Here is a 21,083-nt window from a genome sequence, read left to right on the forward strand (position 1 = left end):
CTAACACGGCCACCATGAATCTGACACGGCCACCATGAATCTGACACGGCCATCATAAATCTGACACGGCCATCACGAATCTGACACGGCCACCATGAATCTGACACGGCCACCATGAATCTGATACGGCCACCATGAATCTGACGCGGCCACCATGAATCTGACACGGCCACCGTGAATCTGACACGGCCACCATGAATCTGAAACAGCCACCATGAATCTGATACGGCCACCATGAATCTGACACGGCCACACGGCCACCATGAATCTGACACGGCCATCATTAATCTGACACGGCCATCACGAATCTGACACGGCCACCGTGAATCTGACACGGCCACCATGAATCTGATACGGCCACCATGAATCTGACGCGGCCACCATGAATCTGACACGGCCACCGTGAATCTGACACGGCCACCATGAATCTGAAACAGCCACCATGAATCTGATACGGCCACCATGAATCTGACACGGCCACACGGCCACCATGAATCTGACACGGCCATCATGAATCTGACACGGCCATCACGAATCTGACACGGCCACCGTGAATCTGACACGGCCATCACGAATCTGACACGGCCATCACGAATCTGACACGGCCACCGTGAATCTGACACGGCCACCGTGAATCTGACACGGCCATCATCATGAGCCTCGACCTTCAACCCCCGGATTTCCGGAACTTGTTTTTAGTCCCCGGAACTAAAAAAGAAAGTGCTTTGCGTAGCTCCACCCCACCGCTCCCGAGCGCGCGTTTTCCACCCGGACGCCATCGGAGGACGGTGCCCTCCCCCGCCCCCAGCCAAGCGCGTGAGTACAGTGCGCGCGTACACTGTCGGCTTGTGAACTTTTTAATAAATTTTCGTTAATTTTTAGTTAAATTTTTTCGTTAACTTTTGTTAGCTTCGTTAACTTAGTTAACACTAGTACACACACACACATGCGCAAGACAAAGATCCCCCGTGTAGCCTCTAGCAGGGCTTTAGGGGCAAGTGCTGTCAGTAGCGAGTAGCAGCAGCACCTACACACAGACAAAGATCCCCCGTGTAGCCTCTAGCAGGGCTGTAGGGGCAAGTGCTGTCAGTAGCGAGTAGCAGCAGCACCTATACACAGACAAAGATCCCCCGTGTAGCCTCTAACAGGGCTGCAGGGGCAAGTGCTGTTAGCGAGTAGCAGCAGCAGCGCCTATACACAGACAAAGATCCCCCGTGTAGCCTCTAACAGGGCTGTAGGGGCAAGTGCTGTTAGTAGCGAGTAGCAGCAGCACCTATACACAGACAAAGATCCCCCGTGTAGCCTCTAGCAGGGCTGTAGGGGCAAGTGTTGTTAGTAGCGAGTAGCAGCAGCGCCTATACACAGACAAAGATCCCCCGTGTAGCCTCTAGCAGGGCTGTAGGGGCAAGTGTTGTTAGTAGGTAGCGAGTAGCAGCAACACCTACACACAGACAAAGCTCCCCCAGGTAGCCTCTAGCAGGGCTGTAGGGGCAAGTGCTGTTAGTAGCGAGTAGCAGCAGCACCTATACACAGACAAAGATCCCCCGTGTAGCCTCTAGCAGGGCTGTAGGGGCAAGTGCTGTTAGTAGCGAGTAGCAGCAGCAGCACCTATACACAGACAAAGCTCCCCCAGGTAGCCTCTAGCAGGGCTGTAGGGGCAAGTGCTGTCAGTAGCGAGTAGCAGCAGCACCTATACACAGACAAAGATCCCCCGTGTAGCCTCTAGCAGGGCTGCAGGGGCAAGTGCTGTTAGTAGCGAGTAGCAGCAGCACCTATACACAGATAAAGCTCCCCCAGGTAGCCTCTAGCAGGGCTGCAGAGAGGAAACAAGATGATGCTCGGTATGGTCGGCAATTTGCTTCGTTCATCAATTCGTAAACCCCCCCCCTCCTCCTCCTCCCCCCCCCTTTTTAAATGAAAGATTTAACAAAAGATTTCACGCTCTGCTGTCCTTACTCCTTCCCTATCTCTCTCTCTCTCTCTCAGCCCCCCCCCTCTCTCTCTCTACTCCATATCGCTCTCTCGCTCTCCCTCACTCTCTCTTTATTTTTAACAACTACGACAAGTGCTGCATCCGCACGCAGCGGTCCCACGGCCTCCCACGGGTAGATCACAATCTGCACGCACAGGCAGAGATCCCTCGACCTGTAGAGTCCCGCTGCCGGGGTTCTCTGGAGGCAACGTTCCTGACACCGTGACCCCGACCGGGCACCAGCTGAAGAGGATGGCAGAGCTTCATAGCTCATCGGATTTCTCGTCCGGGATAGATTGTGATGTCACACTCTCCCTCCCCTCCACTCCCCTCACTCCCTCCCTCCCTCCCTCCCCTCACTCCCTCCCTCCCCTCCCTCCCTCCCCTCCCTCCCTCCCTCTCCTCCACTCCCTCCCTCCCTCCCTCTCCTCCACTCCCTCCCTCCCCTCCCTCCCCTCCCTCCCTCCCTCCCTCCCCTCCCCTCCCTCCCCTCCCTCCCTCCCTCCCTCCCTCCCTCCCTCCCCTCCCTCCCTCCCTCCCTCCCTCCCTCCTCCCTCCCTCCCTCCCTCCCCTCCCTCCCTCCCTCCCCTCCCTCCACTCCCTCCCTCCCTCCTCCCTCCCTCCTTCCTCCTTCCCTCCCTCCCCTCACTCCCTCCCTCCCTCCCCTCCCTCCCCTCCCTCCCTCACTCCACTCCCTCCCTCCCTCCCTCCCTCCCCTCCCTCCCCTCCCTCCCTCCCCTCCCCTCCCTCCCTCCCTCCCTCCCCTCCCTCCACTCCCTCCCCTCCTTCCCCTCCATCCCCTCCCTTCCCCTCCCTCACCTCCCTCCCTCCCTCCCCTCCCTCCCTCCCTCCCTCCCTCCCTCCCTCCCTCCCCTCCCTCCCCTCCCTCCCTCCACTCCCTCCCTCCCCTCCCCTCCCTCCCTCCCTCCCTCCCCTCCCTCCACTCCCTCCCCTCCTTCCCCTCCATCCCCTCCCTTCCCCTCCCTCACCTCCCTCCCTCCCTCCCTCCCTCCCTCCCTCCCTCCCTCCCTCCCTCCCTCCCTCCCTCCCCTCCCTCCCTCCCCTCCCCTCCCTCCCTCCCTCCCTCACTCCCTCCCCTCCCTCCCTCCCCTCCACCCCCTCCCTTCTCTCCCTCCCTCCCTCCCCTCCCTCCCTCCCTCCCCTCCACTCCCCTCCCTCCCCTCCCTCCCTCCCCTCCCTCCCCTCCCCTCCCTCCCTCCCTCCCTCCCTCCCTCCCTCCCTCCCTCCCTCCCCTCCCTCCCTCCCTCCCTCCCTCCCTCCCTCCCCTCCCCTCCCTCCTCCTCCCTCCCTCCCCTCCCTCCCTCCCCTCCCTCCCTCCCTCCCTCCCTCCCCTCCCTCCCTCACCTCCCTCCCTCCCTCCCTCCCTCCCCTCCCCTCACTCCCTCCCCTCCCTCCCTCCCCCTCCCTCCCTCTGCTCGCTCCCCACAGGCACCGCCGAGTGGGAGATGGAGCCGCGTCTGCACCTCTGGGTACGTGGGTGGAGCGCTTGGGGTGGTCCGGTCACTCTGGAGCACCTTGCAGGGTCCGCTCGCACGGAGACAGAGAGAGACAGGGGGAAGACTCGGAGAGAGAGGACGACTCAGAGAGAGAGACAGAGAAAGGACGACTCATAGAGACACAGAGAGAGAGAGAGACAGAGTGACTCAGAGAGAGAGAGAGAGTGACTCAGAGATGGAGAGAGAGTGACTCATAGAGAGAGAGAGTGACTCAGAGAGAGAGAGAGAGACTCAGAGAGAGAGAGTGACTCAGAGAGAGAGAGAGAGAGTGACTCAGAGAGAGAGAGTGACTCAGAGAGAGTGACTCAGAGAGAGAGAGAGTGACTCAGAGAGAGAGAGAGTGACTCAGAGAGAGAGAGACTCATAGAGAGAGAGGACGACTCAGAGAGAGAGACAGAGAAAGGACGACTCATAGAGACAGAGAGAGAGAGAGAGACAGAGTGACTCAGAGAGAGAGAGAGTGACTCATAGAGAGAGGGGACGACTCAGAGAGAGAGGACGAATAAGAGAGAGAGGACGAATCAGAGAGAGAGAGAGGACGACTCAGAGAGAGAGGACGAATAAGAGAGAGAGAGGACGAATCAGAGAGAGAGAGGACGACTCAGAGAGAGACAGGGGGGAGACTCGGAGAGAGAGGACGACTCAGAGAGAGAGACAGAGAAAGGACGACTCATAGAGACACAGAGAGAGAGAGACAGAGTGACTCAGAGAGAGAGAGAGTGACTCATAGAGAGAGAGGACGACACAGAGAGAGAGACAGAGAAAGGACGACTCATAGAGACACACAGAGAGAGAGACAGAGTGACTCAGAGAGAGAGAGAGAGAGACTCAGAGAGAGAGAGGACGACTCAGAGAGAGAGACAGAGAAAGGACGACTCATAGAGACACAGAGAGAGAGAGACAGAGTGACTCAGAGAGAGAGAGAGTGACTCATAGAGAGAGAGGACGAGTCAGAGAGAGAGACAGAGAAAGGACAACTCATAGAGACACAGAGAGAGAGAGACTGAGTGACTCAGAGAGAGAGAGAGTGACTCATAGAGAGAGAGGACGACTCAGAGAGAGAGACAGAGAAAGGACGACTCATAGAGACACAGAGAGAGAGAGAGACAGAGTGACTCAGAGAGAGAGAGAGTGACTCATAGAGAGAGAGGACGACTCGGAGAGAGAGACAGAGAAAGGACGACTCATAGAGACACAGAGAGAGAGAGAGAGACAGAGTGACTCAGAGAGAGAGAGAGTGACTCATAGAGAGAGAGGACGACTCAGAGAGAGAGACAGAGAAAGGACGACTCATAGAGACACAGAGAGAGAGAGACAGAGTGACTCAGAGAGAGTGACTCATAGAGAGAGAGGACGACTCAGAGAGAGAGACAGAGAAAGGACGACTCATAGAGACAGAGAGAGAGTGACTCAGAGAGAGAGTCTATGTGCAGTGTTAGTCTATGTGCAGTGTTAGTCTATGGGCAGTGTTAGTCTATGTGCAGTGTTAGTCTATGTGCAGTGTTAGTCTATGTGTAGTGTTAGTCTATGTGCAGTGTTAGTCTATGTGAGTGTCAGTCTATGTGCAGTGTTAGTCTATGTGAGTGTTAGTCTATGTGCAGTGTTAGTCTATGTGCAGTGTTAGTCTATGTGCAGTGTTAGTCTATGTGTTAGTGTTAGTCTATGTGCAGTGTTAGTCTATGTGTAGTGTTAGTCTATGTGTAGTGTTAGTCTATGTGTAGTGTTAGTCTATGTGAGTGTTAGTCTGTGGGTAGTGTTAGTCTATGTGCAGTGTTAGTCTATGTGCAGTGTTAGTCTATGTGCAATGTTAGTCTATGTGAGTGTTAGTCTATGTGCAGTGTTAGTCTATGTGTAGTGTTAGTCTATGTGCAGTGTTAGTCTATGTGCAGTGCTAGTCTATGGTGCAGTGTTAGTCTATGTGCAGTGTTAGTCTATGGGCAGTGTTAGTCTATGTGCAGTGTTAGTCTATGTGTAGTGTTAGTCTATGTGCAGTGTTAGTCTATGTGCAGTGTTAGTCTATGTGAGTGTCAGTCTATGTGCAGTGTTAGTCTATGTGAGTGTTAGTCTATGTGCTGTGTTAGTCTATGTGCAGTGTTAGTCTATGTGCAGTGTTAGTCTATGTGTAGTGTTAGTCTATGTGCAGTGTTAGTCTATGTGTAGTGTTAGTCTATGTGAGTGTTAGTCTATGTGCAGTGTTAGTCTATGTGAGTGTTAGTCTGGGTGCAGTGTTAGTCTATGGGCAGTGTTAGTCTATGGGTAGTGTTAGTCTATGTGTAGTGTTAGTCTATGTGAGTGTTAGTCTATGTGAGTGTTAGTCTACGTGCAGTGTTAGTCTATGGGTAGTGTTAGTCTATGTGCAGTGTTAGTCTATGTGCAGTGCTAGTCTATGGTGCAGTGTTAGTCTATGTGCAGTGTTAGTCTACGTGCAGTGTTGAGTCTATGTGCAGTGTTAGTCCACATGCAGTGTTAGTCTATGGGCAGTGTGTAAATGTTGAACTTCGTTCACACCGTACGTAGCCAACCGTTGCTAATTGGAGCAGCAGGGGAATGAGGAGAAATGTCACAACAACAACAAGAAGCAGTTTTAGAGAAATGAGTTTTCAGTCTAATATAGTGGAGTAGTGTATAGTAGTGTAGTGTATAGTAGTGTAGGGTATAGTAGTGTAGTGTTTAGTAGTGTAGGGTATAGTAGTGTAGTGTTTAGTAGTGTAGTGTATAGTAGTGTAGGGTATAGTAGTGTAGGGTATAGTAGTGTAGTGTTTAGTAGTGTAGTGTATAATGTCGTGTATAGTGTAGTGTATAGTGTAGTGTATAGTAGTGTAGTGTATAGTAGTGTATAGTTGTGTAGTGTATAGTGCAGTGTATAGTGTAGTGTATATTGTAGTGTATAGTAGTGTAGTGTATAGTAGTGTATTGTGTAGTGTATAGTAGTGTAGTGGTGTAGTGTATAGTAGTGTAGTGTTTAGTAGTGTATAGTGTAGTGTATAGTAGTGTATAGTGTATATTAGTGTAGTGTATAGTAGTGTATAGCATACTGGTGCAGTGTATAGTGTATCGCAGTGTAGTGTATAGTAGTGTGTAGTGTAGTGTCGTGTGTAGTGTATAGTGGTGTTAACAACAGAAACACACTGATCGCAGTCACCCACCCACTCACCCACTCACTCACTCACCCACCCACTCACTCACTCACTCACCCACCCACTCACTCACCCACTCACCCACTCACTCATTCACTCACTCACCCACTCACTCACTCACCCACTAACTCATCCACCCAACCACTCACCCAGCCACCCACTCACCCAGCCACCCACTCACCCACCCACCCACTCACTCACCCACCCACCCACTCACTCATTCACTCACTCACCCACTCATTCACTCACCCACTCATTCACCCACCCACTCACTCGTTCACTCACTCACCCACTCACTCACTCGTTCACTCACTCACCCACTCACTCACCCACCCACTCACCCAGGCACTCACCCACCCACTCACCCACTCACCTACTCACTCACCTACTCACCCACCCATTCACCCACTCACCCACCCACTCACTCACCCACCCACCCACACACTCAATCACCCACCCACACACTAACCCACCCACCCACTCACCCACCCACTCACCCAACCACCCACCCACCCACTCACCCACCCACCCATCCGCCCACCCACCCACTCAATCACTCACCCACTCACCCACCCACTCACCCACCCACTCACCCACCCACTCACCCACCCACCCACTCACCCACCCACTCAGCCACTCACCCACCCACCCACTCACCCACCCACTCACTCACTCACCCACCCACACACTCACCCACTCACCCACCCACCCAACAACAACAACCGCCATTCGCCACTAAGTGGCGGTGACGTCACCACGACGCTTGTGCCAGGCCATGTGCACCTTGAGGCCACGTGAAGTGTCGAACGCCCGCTGGCAGGAGGTCACGGGGCAGACCCAGCAGGAGCCACGGGTCGACTGACTGAGATGACTGGCTGGTGCACCACCTGTGCCTCCTACTATGCCAACCTGCTGTGCTTTAGCCACCTGGCGCTCCGCTCGTTGTTGTGAGCGTCGCTCCTCCGCCCTCCGTTGTTGTTGGAGGGCGACTGCCTCCAACTGCCCAATAGCGTCCTTCACGAGCCTCCTCCACAGAGGCCAATCTTGACACTGCTGGTACCAGTCATCGGCAAGTCCACTCAGCTCCACGTCCTCCTGTACCACATCACTCCATCTCCTCTCTAGCCCATGCCGCGCCCGTTTAGCCCCCTTCGATCCGGCCGAACAAAAGCTGTTTCGGCATGCGGTGGCTGGGCATGCGGGCTACATGACCCGGCCAACGCAGCCTTGCCTGCCAGAGGAACTCACCGATGGGACCTTGCCCAGATCTTTCAAGGATATGTGAGCTCCTCACACAATCCAGCCTGGTTAAACCCAGGATGGATCGTAGGCAGGCCAGCCTAAATGTTTCCAACCGGCGAAGATGCTCCATTAAGGGGGTCCACGTTTCACAAGCGTAGAGAAGGGAGGGAATGACCTTGGCCGAGAAGACCTGAAGCTTAGTGCAGAGCGACAGACCAGGTAGCTTCCACACAGCGTTACGCAACCGATGAAAACATTGCCGCTCGACTGATTCGGAGTGAGACCTCTGCTGTTAAACTGGAGCCGGTCATAAACACACTGCCCAGGTATGGGAAACTCTCCACTCTCTCCACAACTGCCCCATCACCGATTGGGAGTTGTGGGGGTGGAGTGTCCGATGGTACAAAATACCCAGGCAGGTGTTTAGTTTTGGTGGGGCTGATGGTAAGGCCCCACCTCTTAGTGGCACGCTCCAGTCTCAGCAGCAGCGTCTCCAACTCCTCCTCTGAATGAGCAGCTATTACCAAATCATCAGCATACATAACGTGGTTGAGCAATAGGGAGCCATCCCTTGACCGCAACCCGGGCATCGATCAGCCTCCCATTATATCTGTACCAAATGGAGATCCCCCCGGTACAGCTATTGAATGCTTCACGAACTACGTGGTCAAAATAGATGTTAAATAATGTGGGAGCCAGAGGACATCCCTGTCGCACCCCAAGGTGTACAGGGAATGGCTCTGACTCACACTCATTCACCCACACATCCGCCCACTCAATCACCCACCCACCCACTCGCTCATTCGCTCACCAACTTACTCCCCCACTACAGGTCACAGGAGCACACTCACTCCCTCACTGACCGTCCCACACTCGCACATCTGTGAAAGGGAGCTTCCTAACTCATGGGGATTCCTCCATGACCATCGATCAAGACTCTGAATCCCGACGTTTGCAGGTTAGGGCTGTGTCTTGGAGCCTTCGGCACCGAATATTCAGACCCCTCGCGCCTCCGGCGGGGTGGGAGACGCAGAGACGATGGGAGACGCGGGGACACGGAGGGGAGACGCGGGGACGCGGAGGGGAGACGCGGAGACACGGAGGGGAGACGCGGAGACACGGAGGGGAGCCGCGGGGACACGGAGGGGAGACGGGGTTGGAGCCGGGGTTGGAGCCGGGGCCGGGGGTGGCCCTGCTGGGCCACACGCCGGTGATGGTGAGGGAGGTGCTGGACGCCCTACGCCCGGCAGAGGGGCAGGTGAGAGGGGCAAGCACGTGACACCGCACGCAAATTCACAGGATGCGCACGTAAAGTTTGCAAAGTGAAATGAACTGCCGAGTTTACTTATTGTCGCAGGCGCCACGTGCATGCTTCTGTAGGTCTCGGTAATCATAAAAAAAAAAACATTAGCTTTCCATGGAGTGGCAAGCTAATCGGGCATATGGGCGGATCATCAGCGGGAATATCACCGCCCCAACTTGGCTGAACGGAAGACGGAGCATGCCCCACCCCAGCAAAGAAAATGACCATCGGCAGATCGGAGCCATCGAATAAGCAGATTCGCCCCAGTAGATGAAAGTTGCTCAAGCTCGGGTTAGAACCCGACGCGGCTTCTGCGAGGGGCAACGCCTTAACACCGCCGTGACGGAACGAACGCCCGCGGACTGATTCGAGCCCCGACGCTGGCTGTGAGGAACACGGCGGGGATGCCGGAAGGCAGGAGATTTAACGTCTTGTTGCTTACCCAACACGGCAAGCGGCTGGGCTCTCTGGTCTTAGCACCCCGGGGGGGGGGGGGTCGGATTTGGCCGAGAGCCCCCCCACCCCCCCCCCCTCCAGGCCCCGCGCGCTGCAGTGTCGTGGAGAAGAGTCGAGCGGTGTTGTTGGACCGGAAGGAGAAGAACGTGGGGGGCGGGATAGGGGGGCGGTGGCGAGGAGGGAGACGCACCCCCCCGATGGAGCCGCCGTTCTGCGGCTTCCGCGTGAGCCGTTCCTTCTCCACGGAGAGACGCCGCTTGGCTCGGGCCTCGCGATGAAGGGACACGCCGGCAGGGCCGTCTACTCCGGCGACGGTTGCCGCCCTCGCCCTAGGCCGTCCCGTGTCCGCAAGGTCTGGGAGGCTACACGTGGGAACTTGTGAGGACTGCGGACGGAACTTCCATAGTCCTCACTTGCCCGCCAACCCTAAACCCCGAGCATCCACGCCTCCGCCACTGGCGCCGGCGCCGCCGACCGCGGAATCCGTCCCTTCGTTCGCTTCCACGGAAACCGGCGGGGGCCGGAGCGTGGAGAGGGGCGAATGAATGCCAGTTTTGTGAAGCTAACATCGGCACGCTAGAAGAAGAGTGGCATGGATCAAACGGCTCGTCACCGCTGCCACCCGCACCCAACAAGGCTGAAGGCGGCGATCGCTAAAAACTCCCCCACCACAGCCGGACGAGATTGGGCGAGGCGCCCTTGAGGTGCACGGCGTGCGTGGACCGGATGAAGGCGCAGCCCTGAAGAAGGGCGGCAGAGACGCCGCCGGGTGTCTCTGCTATAGCTGGCAGTTGCACGATAATGGGGCAGACAGAATGAGGGCAAAGGTTGGCGGACACCGTGCAAGTAGGAGTAAGGGCGGGGGAGGGGTGCTTGGAATGTCGGCGTGTCAGGGAAAAACCTTAGCCAGGTTTAAGTAAAAATTCACAGTACATTATTTCCTACGTAACGTTCGTGTTGGCGCTGTTCACCGTGAACTGTACCGGGCTTGCTCAAAACGTAAGCTAAACCGGGAAACCCCGGGTCGGAGAGGAAGGGAGATCCCGGTCGTCTTTGTCTCCCCGCACCGCGGGGTAGGAGTGTTGTATACGCTCGGGAAAGAAACACCTTCCCTTGAGTCAAACACCACGATGGGAAACGACAGACCTTGGGTTACATACCAAAATCATAACTGTGGAACTGTGACGAAATGAAACGTTAACTTAAAACTTTTTAACCATTCCCTTGTGCGTCGGGGACATGTTGGTAATCTCCACCGGCAGACCGAGAGGCGCCTTCGAGGCAATTTGTAACGTCTGATTGTTTTACTTCTTGGTGTTTTATGGAAGGAGGGTGACAACGGAATATACCGTGGATGATGCACACAAGGACAAAGATCCCCCATATAGCCTTAACAGACTGTAGGGGCAAGTGCTGTTAGCAAGCAGCACCTATGAAGGCCGTAACGGTACGCGAGGGGGTGGGTGGCCAACACCACGCCCGACCGCCTTTGTCTCCCTAGTGGCGATGTTTACACACCGCACCAGGTACTCATTTGAGGCTGAGTCGACCTAGGGGAGGCCCGGGACCGGTTCAGATAATCGTCACTGGTGTTGGCCGTGAGCGGGAATCGAACCCGGGTCGCCAGGTTCATAGCGCAGCGCGCTAACCGCTACACCACCGCTCCCCTCAAACAAGGACACACACTGACACACGTACAGACACACATACATACGGAGAGATCCTGGCACGGCAAAAATCGAAAGAAGCCCCCGCCTTGTGGGCAGAATCCAAGTAAAGGGATTTTTGGCATAAAAAGAGGACCCTGAGCATTGAAACCTCAGTTCGAACAGTTGGGTCGGAACTCGGGGGGAGCTCGGCCGGCTCACCGGAGCCGGCCCATCGGAATACAGTTCGATCAGTTCGACCAGGGGGTCGGGACTCACCAGAGAGTTCGACCAGTTGGGTCGGAACTCACCAGAGAGTTCGACCAGGGGTTCGGGACTCACCAGAGGGTTCGACCAGTTGGGTCGGGACTCACCAGAGAGTTCGACCAGGGGGTCGGGACTCACCAGAGAGTTCGACCAGGGGGTCGGGACTCACCAGAGAGTTCGACCAGTTGGGTCGGGACTCACCAGAGAGTTCGACCAGGGGGTCGGGACTCACCAGAGAGTTCGACCAGTTGGGTCGGGACTCACCAGAGAGTTCGACCAGTTGGGTCGGGACTCACCAGAGAGTTCGACCAGGGGGTCGGGACTCACCAGAGAGTTCGACCAGTTGGGTCGGGACTCACCAGAGAGTTCGACCAGTTGGGTCGGGACTCACCAGAGAGTTCGACCAGTTGGGTCGGGACTCACCAGAGAGTTCGACCAGTTGGGTCGGGACTCACCAGAGAGTTCGACCAGGGGGTCGGGACTCACCAGAGAGTTCGACCAGTTGGGTCGGGACTCACCAGAGAGTTCGACCAGGGGGTCGGGACTCACCAGAGAGTTTGACCAGGGGGTCGGGACTCACCAGAGAGTTCGACCAGTTGGGTCGGGACTCACCAGAGAGTTTGACCAGGGGGTCGGGACTCACCAGAGAGTTCGACCAGTTGGGTCGGGACTCACCAGAGAGTTCGACCAGTTGGGTCGGGACTCACAGGAGTTTGACCAGGGGGTCGAGACTCACCAGAGAGTTCGACCAGTTGGGTCGGGACTCACCAGAGAGTTCGACCAGGGGGTCGGGACTCGGGGGAGTTCGACCAGGGGGTCGGGACTCACCAGAGAGTTCGACCAGGGGGTCGGGACTCGGGGGAGTTGGACCAGGGGGTCGGGACTCACCAGAGAGTTCGACCAGTTGGGTCGGGACTCACCAGAGAGTTCGACCAGGGGGTCGGGACTCACCAGAGAGTCGACCAGTTGGGTCGGGACTCACCAGAGAGTCGACCAGTTGGGTCGGTACTCACCAGAGAGTTCGACCAGGGGGTCGGTACTCACCAGAGAGTTCGACCAGGGGGTCGGGACTCACCAGAGAGTTCGACCAGGGGGTCGGTACTCACCAGAGAGTTCGACCAGGGGGTCGGGACTCACCAGAGAGTTCGACCAGGGGGTCGGGACTCACCAGAGAGTTCGACCAGTTGGGTCGGGACTCACCAGAGAGTTCGACCAGTTGGGTCGGGACTCACCAGAGAGTTCGACCAGTTGGGGTCCGAACTCGATCAGCAGTTCAAACCGGGAACGAGAGCAACAGGTCGCCAGCCGGCGAGCTGCAGAGCAGGGGGCGGCGAGCGGAGGCCAAAGGTGGCCCCGTCGCTACCCACTGACGTTGGCAAGACTCGCAGGGCAGTGAGGCGCCACCGAGTGCGACTTCAAAGAGCTGAAAGACAAGAGTGTCGCTGAAAGTTTATTCTACATTGAGCCCAGCCGCAGAGCGCCCGACGCACCAAGCAAGAGCTTCTGCAAACTCGCGCGATCGCGTTCGCGCATCTTCAAGGAAGAGAGAGAGAGCGAGAGAGCGTGCAGTGCAGTCATCCAGCAGCGGAGAAACCTGCTTTCAACAAACCAGCAACGAGCACGTTCGAGTTCTCCACGCAGAGAGAGAGTCTGCTGCCATCGCCTCCCCAAGGGCGGCGCGTGTTCGAGCTGCACCAGGAGCTTGGCCCGCCTGTCGACTCTTCCCCCAGCCCCGTGGACAGAGGCTGGCTGCCGTGCGGGGGAGTGCCGGCGATCCGTACGATGCGACGCACCCTCACCGCTCTGAAGCGAGCGGGTATACTTTCCATGCGAGGAATGCCAAATGTCGATTTAGAGCTTTCGTGGCTGCAAGGATTCGTCTTCTTTGGTTCTTTCGGTAAAAGTCACCACGTGGAATGGGAATAAAAGAATACAATAAAACAATTAAATTCTCACTAGTGAGAATTTTTTTTTTTAAAATTCTCATTCTACGTGACTTTACCGAAAGAACCAAAGGAGATTGTACAATATCGTTGATGAATCTATCAATGCATATTTGTGCCTTTAGAAATAATATTTTGTTATTTTTGTTTGTCTTTCACGTGAATGCCGTCGCATAATCTTAAGGACTTGATTCTAATTTTCTACGCGTTCGTGTTATGCTGCATAAGAATTCATTGCCCTGTTAACCGCGTGATGAGGGTTGCATGTGATCAATAGGGAGTAGCGGTACTGCGTGAACAGTTTGGTGTATAATCATTTATTATGAAGTTAAGGTTTTTGTTCAGCATGGCGTTTGCATGTTTTAACGGCTCTCTCTCACTAACAACAGTCACGTTATGCGGGATCCATGCGTCGTTGTCTAAGCGAAATCGTACAGTCGTTGATGATACTGTATTGATACCGTGTTGACGTTCCGAGACTGAGAGTTCGACACGCTATGTTATGGTTAAGGTTTAATTAGAAACAAATTGATTAATACGGAAGTGGCCGTGCGATTCTTTCCTGGAGTTTTTGCGTCCTGCGATGAGATATGAACTTGGGAACCTAAACCATGAACGCACGATTTTTGCGATTTAAAGCTTTCGTGACTGCAAGGATTAATCTTCTTTGGTTCTTTCGGTAAAGTCACCACGTAGAATGAGAATAAAATAATGTATTGATAAAATTAAATAACACAATAATATTCTCACGACGTTTCGGCCACAACACAAGCGGCCTTCATCAGGTGAAGGGACGAGACTGTCTGGAGGACAGCGCTGGAGTGAAAAAGGCACGCTCAGATCGCGACCTTTAAGCCTCAACTTTAGCAACACGGATAGCTCAAGGGGTGCCTCTGTAAATGTGTAGGCTTTGACTTTAACATAGCCATTTCTGTGACCAATCACAAGCTAATCACTCAGCTATTTCAATGCTAAATTCTCCTGTTTGATTTATACTAGGTGCCTCTGTGGATGTGTAGGCTTTGACTTTAACATAGCCATTTCTGTGACCAGTCACAAGCTAATCACTCAGCTATTTCAATGCTAAATTCTCCTGTTTGATTTATACTAGGTGCCTCTGTGGATGTGTAGGCTTTGACTTTAACATAGCCATTTCTGTGACCAGTCACAAGCTAATCACTCAGCTATTTCAATGCTAAATTCTCCTGTTTGATTTCGATTTAAAGCTTTCGTGACTGCAATGATTAATCTTCTTTGGTTATTTCGGTAAAGTCACGTAGAATGAGAATAAAATAATAAATTGATAAAATAAAATAACACAGTAATATTCTCACGACGTTTCGGCCACAACACAAGCGGCCTTCATCAGGTGAAGGGACGAGACTGTCTGGTAGGACAGCGCTGGAGTGAAAGAGCCACGTTCAGATCACGACCTTTAGGCTGTGTGAGAGGAAACAAAGTGCCTTGACAAAGGAATTAGCATATAATTTAGCATTGAAATGGCTGAATGATTAGCTTGTGACTGGTCACAGAAATAGCTATGTTAAAAGTTAAAGCATACACATCCGCAGAGGCACCCATTGTTAAAGGAATTAGCATAGAATTTAGCATTGAAATAGCTAAGTTAAGGCATACACATCCGCAGAGGCACCCCTTGACAATGGAATTAGCATAGAATTTAGCATTGAAATAGCTGAGTGATTAGCTTGTAACTGCTGCAGAAATAGCTACGTTAAAGTCAGAGCATACACATTCACCGAGGCACTTGGTACAAATCAAACAGGAGAATTTAGCATTGAAATAACTAGGCGAATTTAGCATTGAAATAACTGAGTGATTAGCTAGTGACTGGTCACAGAAATGACTACACATCTGAGCTATTCACAGTACTATATAGTGAACCAATAAAAACTAAAATATAAATTACCTTCATGTTATCAATAAACTCTATATTCTCCAATCAGCTAAGCTACCAACAATAAGTCGTTATATATCACAATGCTATATGGCGAGAAAATGGGTGGATTCTTACCCTCAAATTTCAGCACCACGGATAGCTACGGGCCCCGTTCAGACGGACGAGTTCGTCCATGGTCGGAACAGAGGAGGGGGAGAGAGACAGCTGCGAGGCCCTAGTATACTCCATGTTGTAAAACTATACCATTAACCGTGGTGTGAGAGGTATTAAGAGGCAATGCTGGCGAAAGAGCTGCGGTCTGAAGGTCATCGTAAAAATACAATTAATTAAGAACAGAAATGATTTAAAACATCTTTCCAGTGGTTACTAAGCCTGAATCCATCTTCTCGGTTGAAATTGTCTCTGTGCTTGTATATGTGAATGGCCTCATGAACGAATCTCTCATGGTAGCCGGTTGGTTTGCAAAGAACCTCCGTCTTGGAGAAGTCAATGTGAGCCCACTGAATTATAACAGTGATCTGCCATGGCAGAGGAGTTCGTCCTACCGTGTTTCAAGTCTGCTTTATGTTCGCGGATGCGGTCCGAGATATGTCTTTTGGTTTCTCCAATGTAGCTACTACCACAGAGGCACTTTAGTTTGTAAACGCCCGGGTACTGTATGTCTGGAACAGCATCTTTTACAGATGGAACTAAATCACGGATTTTATGTACTGTGTTGAATCGGACCTGGATCTTGTGTTTATTCAGGATTTTGGAGGTCTTTTTAGTGACCCCTGCAATGTAGGGTAAGGTGATGGTTTTGATTGGCTCCACAAGAGGATCCTTCTTCATGACTGGAGTGATGGCTTTGCGGATTGTGTAGTCGGAGTAGCCATTAGCCCTGAGAGCCTGGTGTACGTGCTTGAGTTCACTGGTAATGTGTTCCTGGTCGGAAATGCATTGGGCTCTATGGTATAGAGTCTTGATGAGGGAGTTCTTCTGGGATGGATGGTGGTGGGAATCCGGTTTCAAGTAAGCATCTGTATGGGTAGCTTTCCTGTAGACAGAGTGGCTCATTGAGCCATCATGTCTCCTTTTAATTAAGACATCCAAAAAGGGTAGTTTGCCATCTTTTTCGACCTCCATGGTAAATCTGATGGCTGGGTGTATGGAATTGATGTGGTCGCGGAATTGGTCTAGAGCAGGCTGGCCATGTGGCCAGATGACAAAGGTGTCATCAACGTACCTCTTCCATAAGGTCGGGCGTAGAGTGGCAGTCTGGATGGCGTCAGTTTTAAATTTTTCCATGAATACGTTGGCTACAACCGGAGATAGGGGGGAGCCCATTGGGGTGCCCTCAGTTTATTTGTAGAAAGTTCCATTCCAGGTGAAGTATGTGTTGGTTAAGCAATGTCTCACCAGGGGGGTACATCAGTATGCAGTCCTTGATGAACCAGGTCTTCAATGATAGCGATGGTGTCAGGTACCGGGACTTTGGTGAACAAGGACACCACATCAAAACTGACAAGCAGGTCGTTTGGGGACAGGGAAATGCCTTTGATTGTCGATACCAGGTGAGTAGAATTTAGTACCGCAGAGGTGGTTTTTCCAGTGAAAGGTCGCAGTATATCAGCAAGAAAACGTGCCAGTTTGTAGGTGGGGGAGCTGATAGTAGAGACGATGGGACGAAGGGGTGTATCTTCTTTGTGTATCTTTGGAAGGCCATATAATCTTGGTGGTCTGGCAGCAGAGGGCTTCAACGAGAACTGTTTGATCTCATCAATTAATGCTGTTGAATCAGAGATGATTTTGTTCGTTTTGGTGACCAGGCTGTTGGTGGGATCTCTTTTTATTTTTGTATAGCTGCCATCGTTGAGTAGTTCTTGAATTTTGTTGTTATATTCTGTTTTGTCCATGATGACAGTGGCATTGCCTTTGTCGGCTGAGAGGACAACAATATCATCCCTCTTTTTTAATTGAGATAAGACAAAACGTTCGTCTTTGCTGATGTTGCTGGGTGGCAACTTAGCGTTTTTGAGGGTTGCAGCGATTCAGATCTTGCTACGTCTGCAGAGATGTGACTCAAGCCCTTGAGTGCAACGTCGACATGGGCAATGATATCATTAACCGGTAAGTGTCTCGGTGTGACAGCAAAGTTTAGACCTTTAGCTAAAACGGATTTCAGACCATCAGAAATGGAACTGTTACTGCGATTAATTACGACTTTGTTGACGTCTATCTTTTCGGTGTGTGGATCCGATTTTTTGCTGGAGAGGTGATTGACTTTGGAAATCAAATTGTCCCTACATTTGTTCGACATAGTGGCAGCCGAAGAGGTAGTCATATTGTCTACATGTTCCCAATCCGATGTAGACATTGTTGCTGTCAATTTTAAGTGTGATTTGTAGAGTGTCTTGTCTAACTGATCGATTAGCTTGTAACTGCTGCAGAAATAGCTACGTTAAAGTCAGAGCATACACATTCACCGAGGCACTTAGTACAAATCAAACAGGAGAATTTAGCATTGAAATAACTAGGCGAATTTAGCATTGAAATAACTGAGTGATTAGCTAGTGACTGGTCACAGAAATGACTACACATCTGAGCTATTCACAGTACTATATAGTGAACCAATAAAAACTAAAATATAAATTACCTTCATGTTATCAATAAACTCTATATTCTCCAATCAGCTAAGCTACCAACAATAAATCGTTATATATCACAATGCTATATGGCGAGAAAATGGGTGGATTCTTACCCTCAAATTTCAGCACCACGGATAGCTACAGGCCCCGTTCAGACGGACGAGTTCGTCCATGGTCGGAACAGAGGAGGGGGAGAGAGACAGCTGCGAGGCCCTAGTATACTCCATGTTGTAAAACTATACCATTAACCGTGGTGTGAGAGGTATTAAGAGGCAATGCTGGCGAAAGAGCTGCGGTCTGAAGGTCATCGTAAAAATACAATTAATTAAGAACAGAAATGATTTAAAACATCTTTCCAGTGGTTACTAAGCCTGAATCCATCTTCTCGGTTGAAATTGTCTCTGTGCTTGTATATGTGAATGGCCTCATGAACGAATCTCTCATGGTAGCCGGTTGGTTTGCAAAGAACCTCCGTCTTGGAGAAGTCAATGTGAGCCCACTGAATTATAACAGTGATCTGCCACGGCAGAGGAGTTCGTCCTACCGTGTTTCAAGTCTGCTTTATGTTCGCGGATGCGGTCCGAGATATGTCTTTTGGTTTCTCCAATGTAGCTACTACCACAGAGGCACTTTAGTTTGTAAACGCCCGGGTACTGTATGTCTGGAACAGCATCTTTTACAGATGGAACTAAATCACGGATTTTATGTACTGTGTTGAATCGACACACACTATACACTACACTATACACTACACTATACACTACACCATACACTACACGACACACTACACAACACTCTACACTATACACTACACTATACACTACTACTATACACTACACTATACACTGCACACTACACGACACACTACTATACGTATCTGCCCGTGCGTACATCCAGGTGATTCTGGACATGACGTTTGGAGCAGGCGGGCACGCACGTGCCCTGATCGGCATGGGTGCTCAGGTGCTGGCTCTTGACAGGGATCCCGGCTCCTTCGAGCTGGCTCGCCATCTGGCTCAATCGCACGGGTACACGGGGAACTCGCTCTCTGGCTCTCTGTCTGACTCTCTATCTCTCTGTCTGACTCACTCACCAGATGGGGAACTCCTCTGTCTCTCTCTCTGTCTGACTCACTCCTCACCACACGGGGGAAACTCTCTCTCTGTCTCTCTGTCTGACTCACCACCACATGGGGAAACTCGCTCTCTGTCTCTCTGTCTGTCTGACTCACCACCACATGGGGAAACTCTCTCTCTGTCTCTGTCTGTCTGACTCACTCACCACATGGGGAAACTCGCTCTCTGTCTCTCTGTCTGTCTGACTCACTCCTCACCACACGGGGAACTCGCTCTCCGTCTCTCTGACTCACTCACCACACTGGGTAACTCCTCTGTCTGACTCACCACACGGGGGAACTCCTCTGTCTGACTCACTCACTCCTCACCACACGGGAGAACTCGCTCTCTGTCTCTCTGTCTGTCTCACTCACTCCTCACCTCACGGGGAACTCGCTCTCTGTCTCTCTGACTCACTCACCACACTGGGTAACTCCTCTGTCTGACTCACCACACGGGGGAACTCCTCTGTCTGACTCACTCACTCCTCACCACACGGGAGAACTCGCTCTCTCTGTCTCTCTGTCTGTCTGACTCACTCACCACACGGGGAACGCTCTCTCTGTATCTCTGTCTGACTCACTCACTCCTCACCACACGGGGGAAACTCGCTCTCTGTCTCTCTGTCTGACTCACTCACTCCTCACCACACCAGGAACTCGCTCTCTGTCTGTCTGTCTGACTCACTCACTCCTCACCACACGGGGAAAACTCGCTCTCTGTCTCTCTGTCTGACTCACCACCACATGGGGAAACTCGCTCTCTGTCTCTCTGTCTCTGTCTGACTCACCACCACATGGGGAAACTCTCTCTCTGTCTCTCTGTCTGTCTGACTCACTCACCACCACACGGGGGAACTCGCTCTCTGTCTCTCTGTCTGACTCACTCACTCCTCACCACACGGGAGAACTCGCTCTCTGTCTCTCTCTGTCTGACTCACTCACTCCTCACCACACTGGGAACTCTCTCTCTGGCTCTCTGTCTGACTCACTCACCACACGGGGAACTCCTCTGTCTCTCTCTCTGTCTGACTCACTCACCACATGGGGTAACTCACTCTCTCTCTCTCTGTCTGACTCACTCGTCACCACACGGGGGAACTCGCTCTCTCGGTCTCTCTGTCTGACTCACCACACGGGGGAACTCCTCTGTCTCTCTGTCTGACTCACTCACTCCTCACCACATGGGGGAACTTGCCCTCTCTCTGTCTGACTCTCTCTCTGTCTGACTCTCTCTCTCTCTCTGTCTGACTCACTCCTCACCACATGGGGGAACTCGCCCTCTCTGTGTGACTCACTCACCACACGGGGGAACTCGCCCTCTCTCTCTCTGTCTGACTCACTCCTCACCACATGGGGAAACTCTCTGTCTCTGTCTCTCTGTCTGACTCACTCACTACACTGGGAACTCGCTCTCTGTCTGTCTGACTCACTCACTCCTCACCACACGGGAGAACTCTCTCTGTCTGACTCACTCACCACAGGGGGGAACTCGCTCTCTGTCTGACTCACTCACTCACTCACCACACGGGGAACTCCTCTGTCTCTCTCTCTGTCTGACTCACTCACTCCTCACCACACGGGAACTCGCTCTCTCTGTCTGTCTGACTCACTCACCACACTGGGAACTCTCTCTCTCTCTGTCTGTCTGACTCACTCACCACAGGGGGGAACTCGCTCTCTGTCTGACTCACTCACTCACTCACCACACGGGGAACTCCTCTGTCTCTCTCTCTGTCTGACTCACTCACTCCTCACCACACGGGAACTCGCTCTCTCTGTCTGTCTGACTCACTCACCACACTGGGAACTCTCTCTCTGTCTCTCTGTCTGACTCACTCACCACATGGGGAACTCTCTCTCTGTCTGTCTGACTCACTCACCACATGGGGGAACTCTCTCTCTGTCTGACTCACTCACTCCTCACCACACGGGGGAAAC

General features: G+C 52.6%; 1 protein-coding gene across 1 annotated transcript in view; it reads left to right on the plus strand.

The window, feature by feature from the left end:
• The first annotated feature begins 338 nt into the window (after positions 1 to 338).
• METTL15 (methyltransferase 15, mitochondrial 12S rRNA N4-cytidine) overlaps positions 339 to 21,083 on the plus strand; it is a 41,001-nt gene continuing 20,256 nt past the window's right edge. Inside the window, exons 1-4 of the mRNA XM_076057256.1 lie at positions 339 to 816; positions 3,422 to 3,462; positions 8,827 to 9,126; positions 18,926 to 19,056. Of these exons, the coding sequence (XP_075913371.1) occupies positions 654 to 816; positions 3,422 to 3,462; positions 8,827 to 9,126; positions 18,926 to 19,056 (635 nt within the window). The 5' untranslated portion in view covers positions 339 to 653. The remainder of the gene's footprint in view (positions 817 to 3,421; positions 3,463 to 8,826; positions 9,127 to 18,925; positions 19,057 to 21,083) is intronic.

The sequence above is a fragment of the Petromyzon marinus genome, chromosome 80, assembly GCF_048934315.1.
Source record: "Petromyzon marinus isolate PM22_M1 ecotype Great Lakes invasive population chromosome 80, UKy_Petmar_22M1.pri1.0, whole genome shotgun sequence".
NCBI classification, from domain to species: domain Eukaryota; kingdom Metazoa; phylum Chordata; class Hyperoartia; order Petromyzontiformes; family Petromyzontidae; genus Petromyzon; species Petromyzon marinus.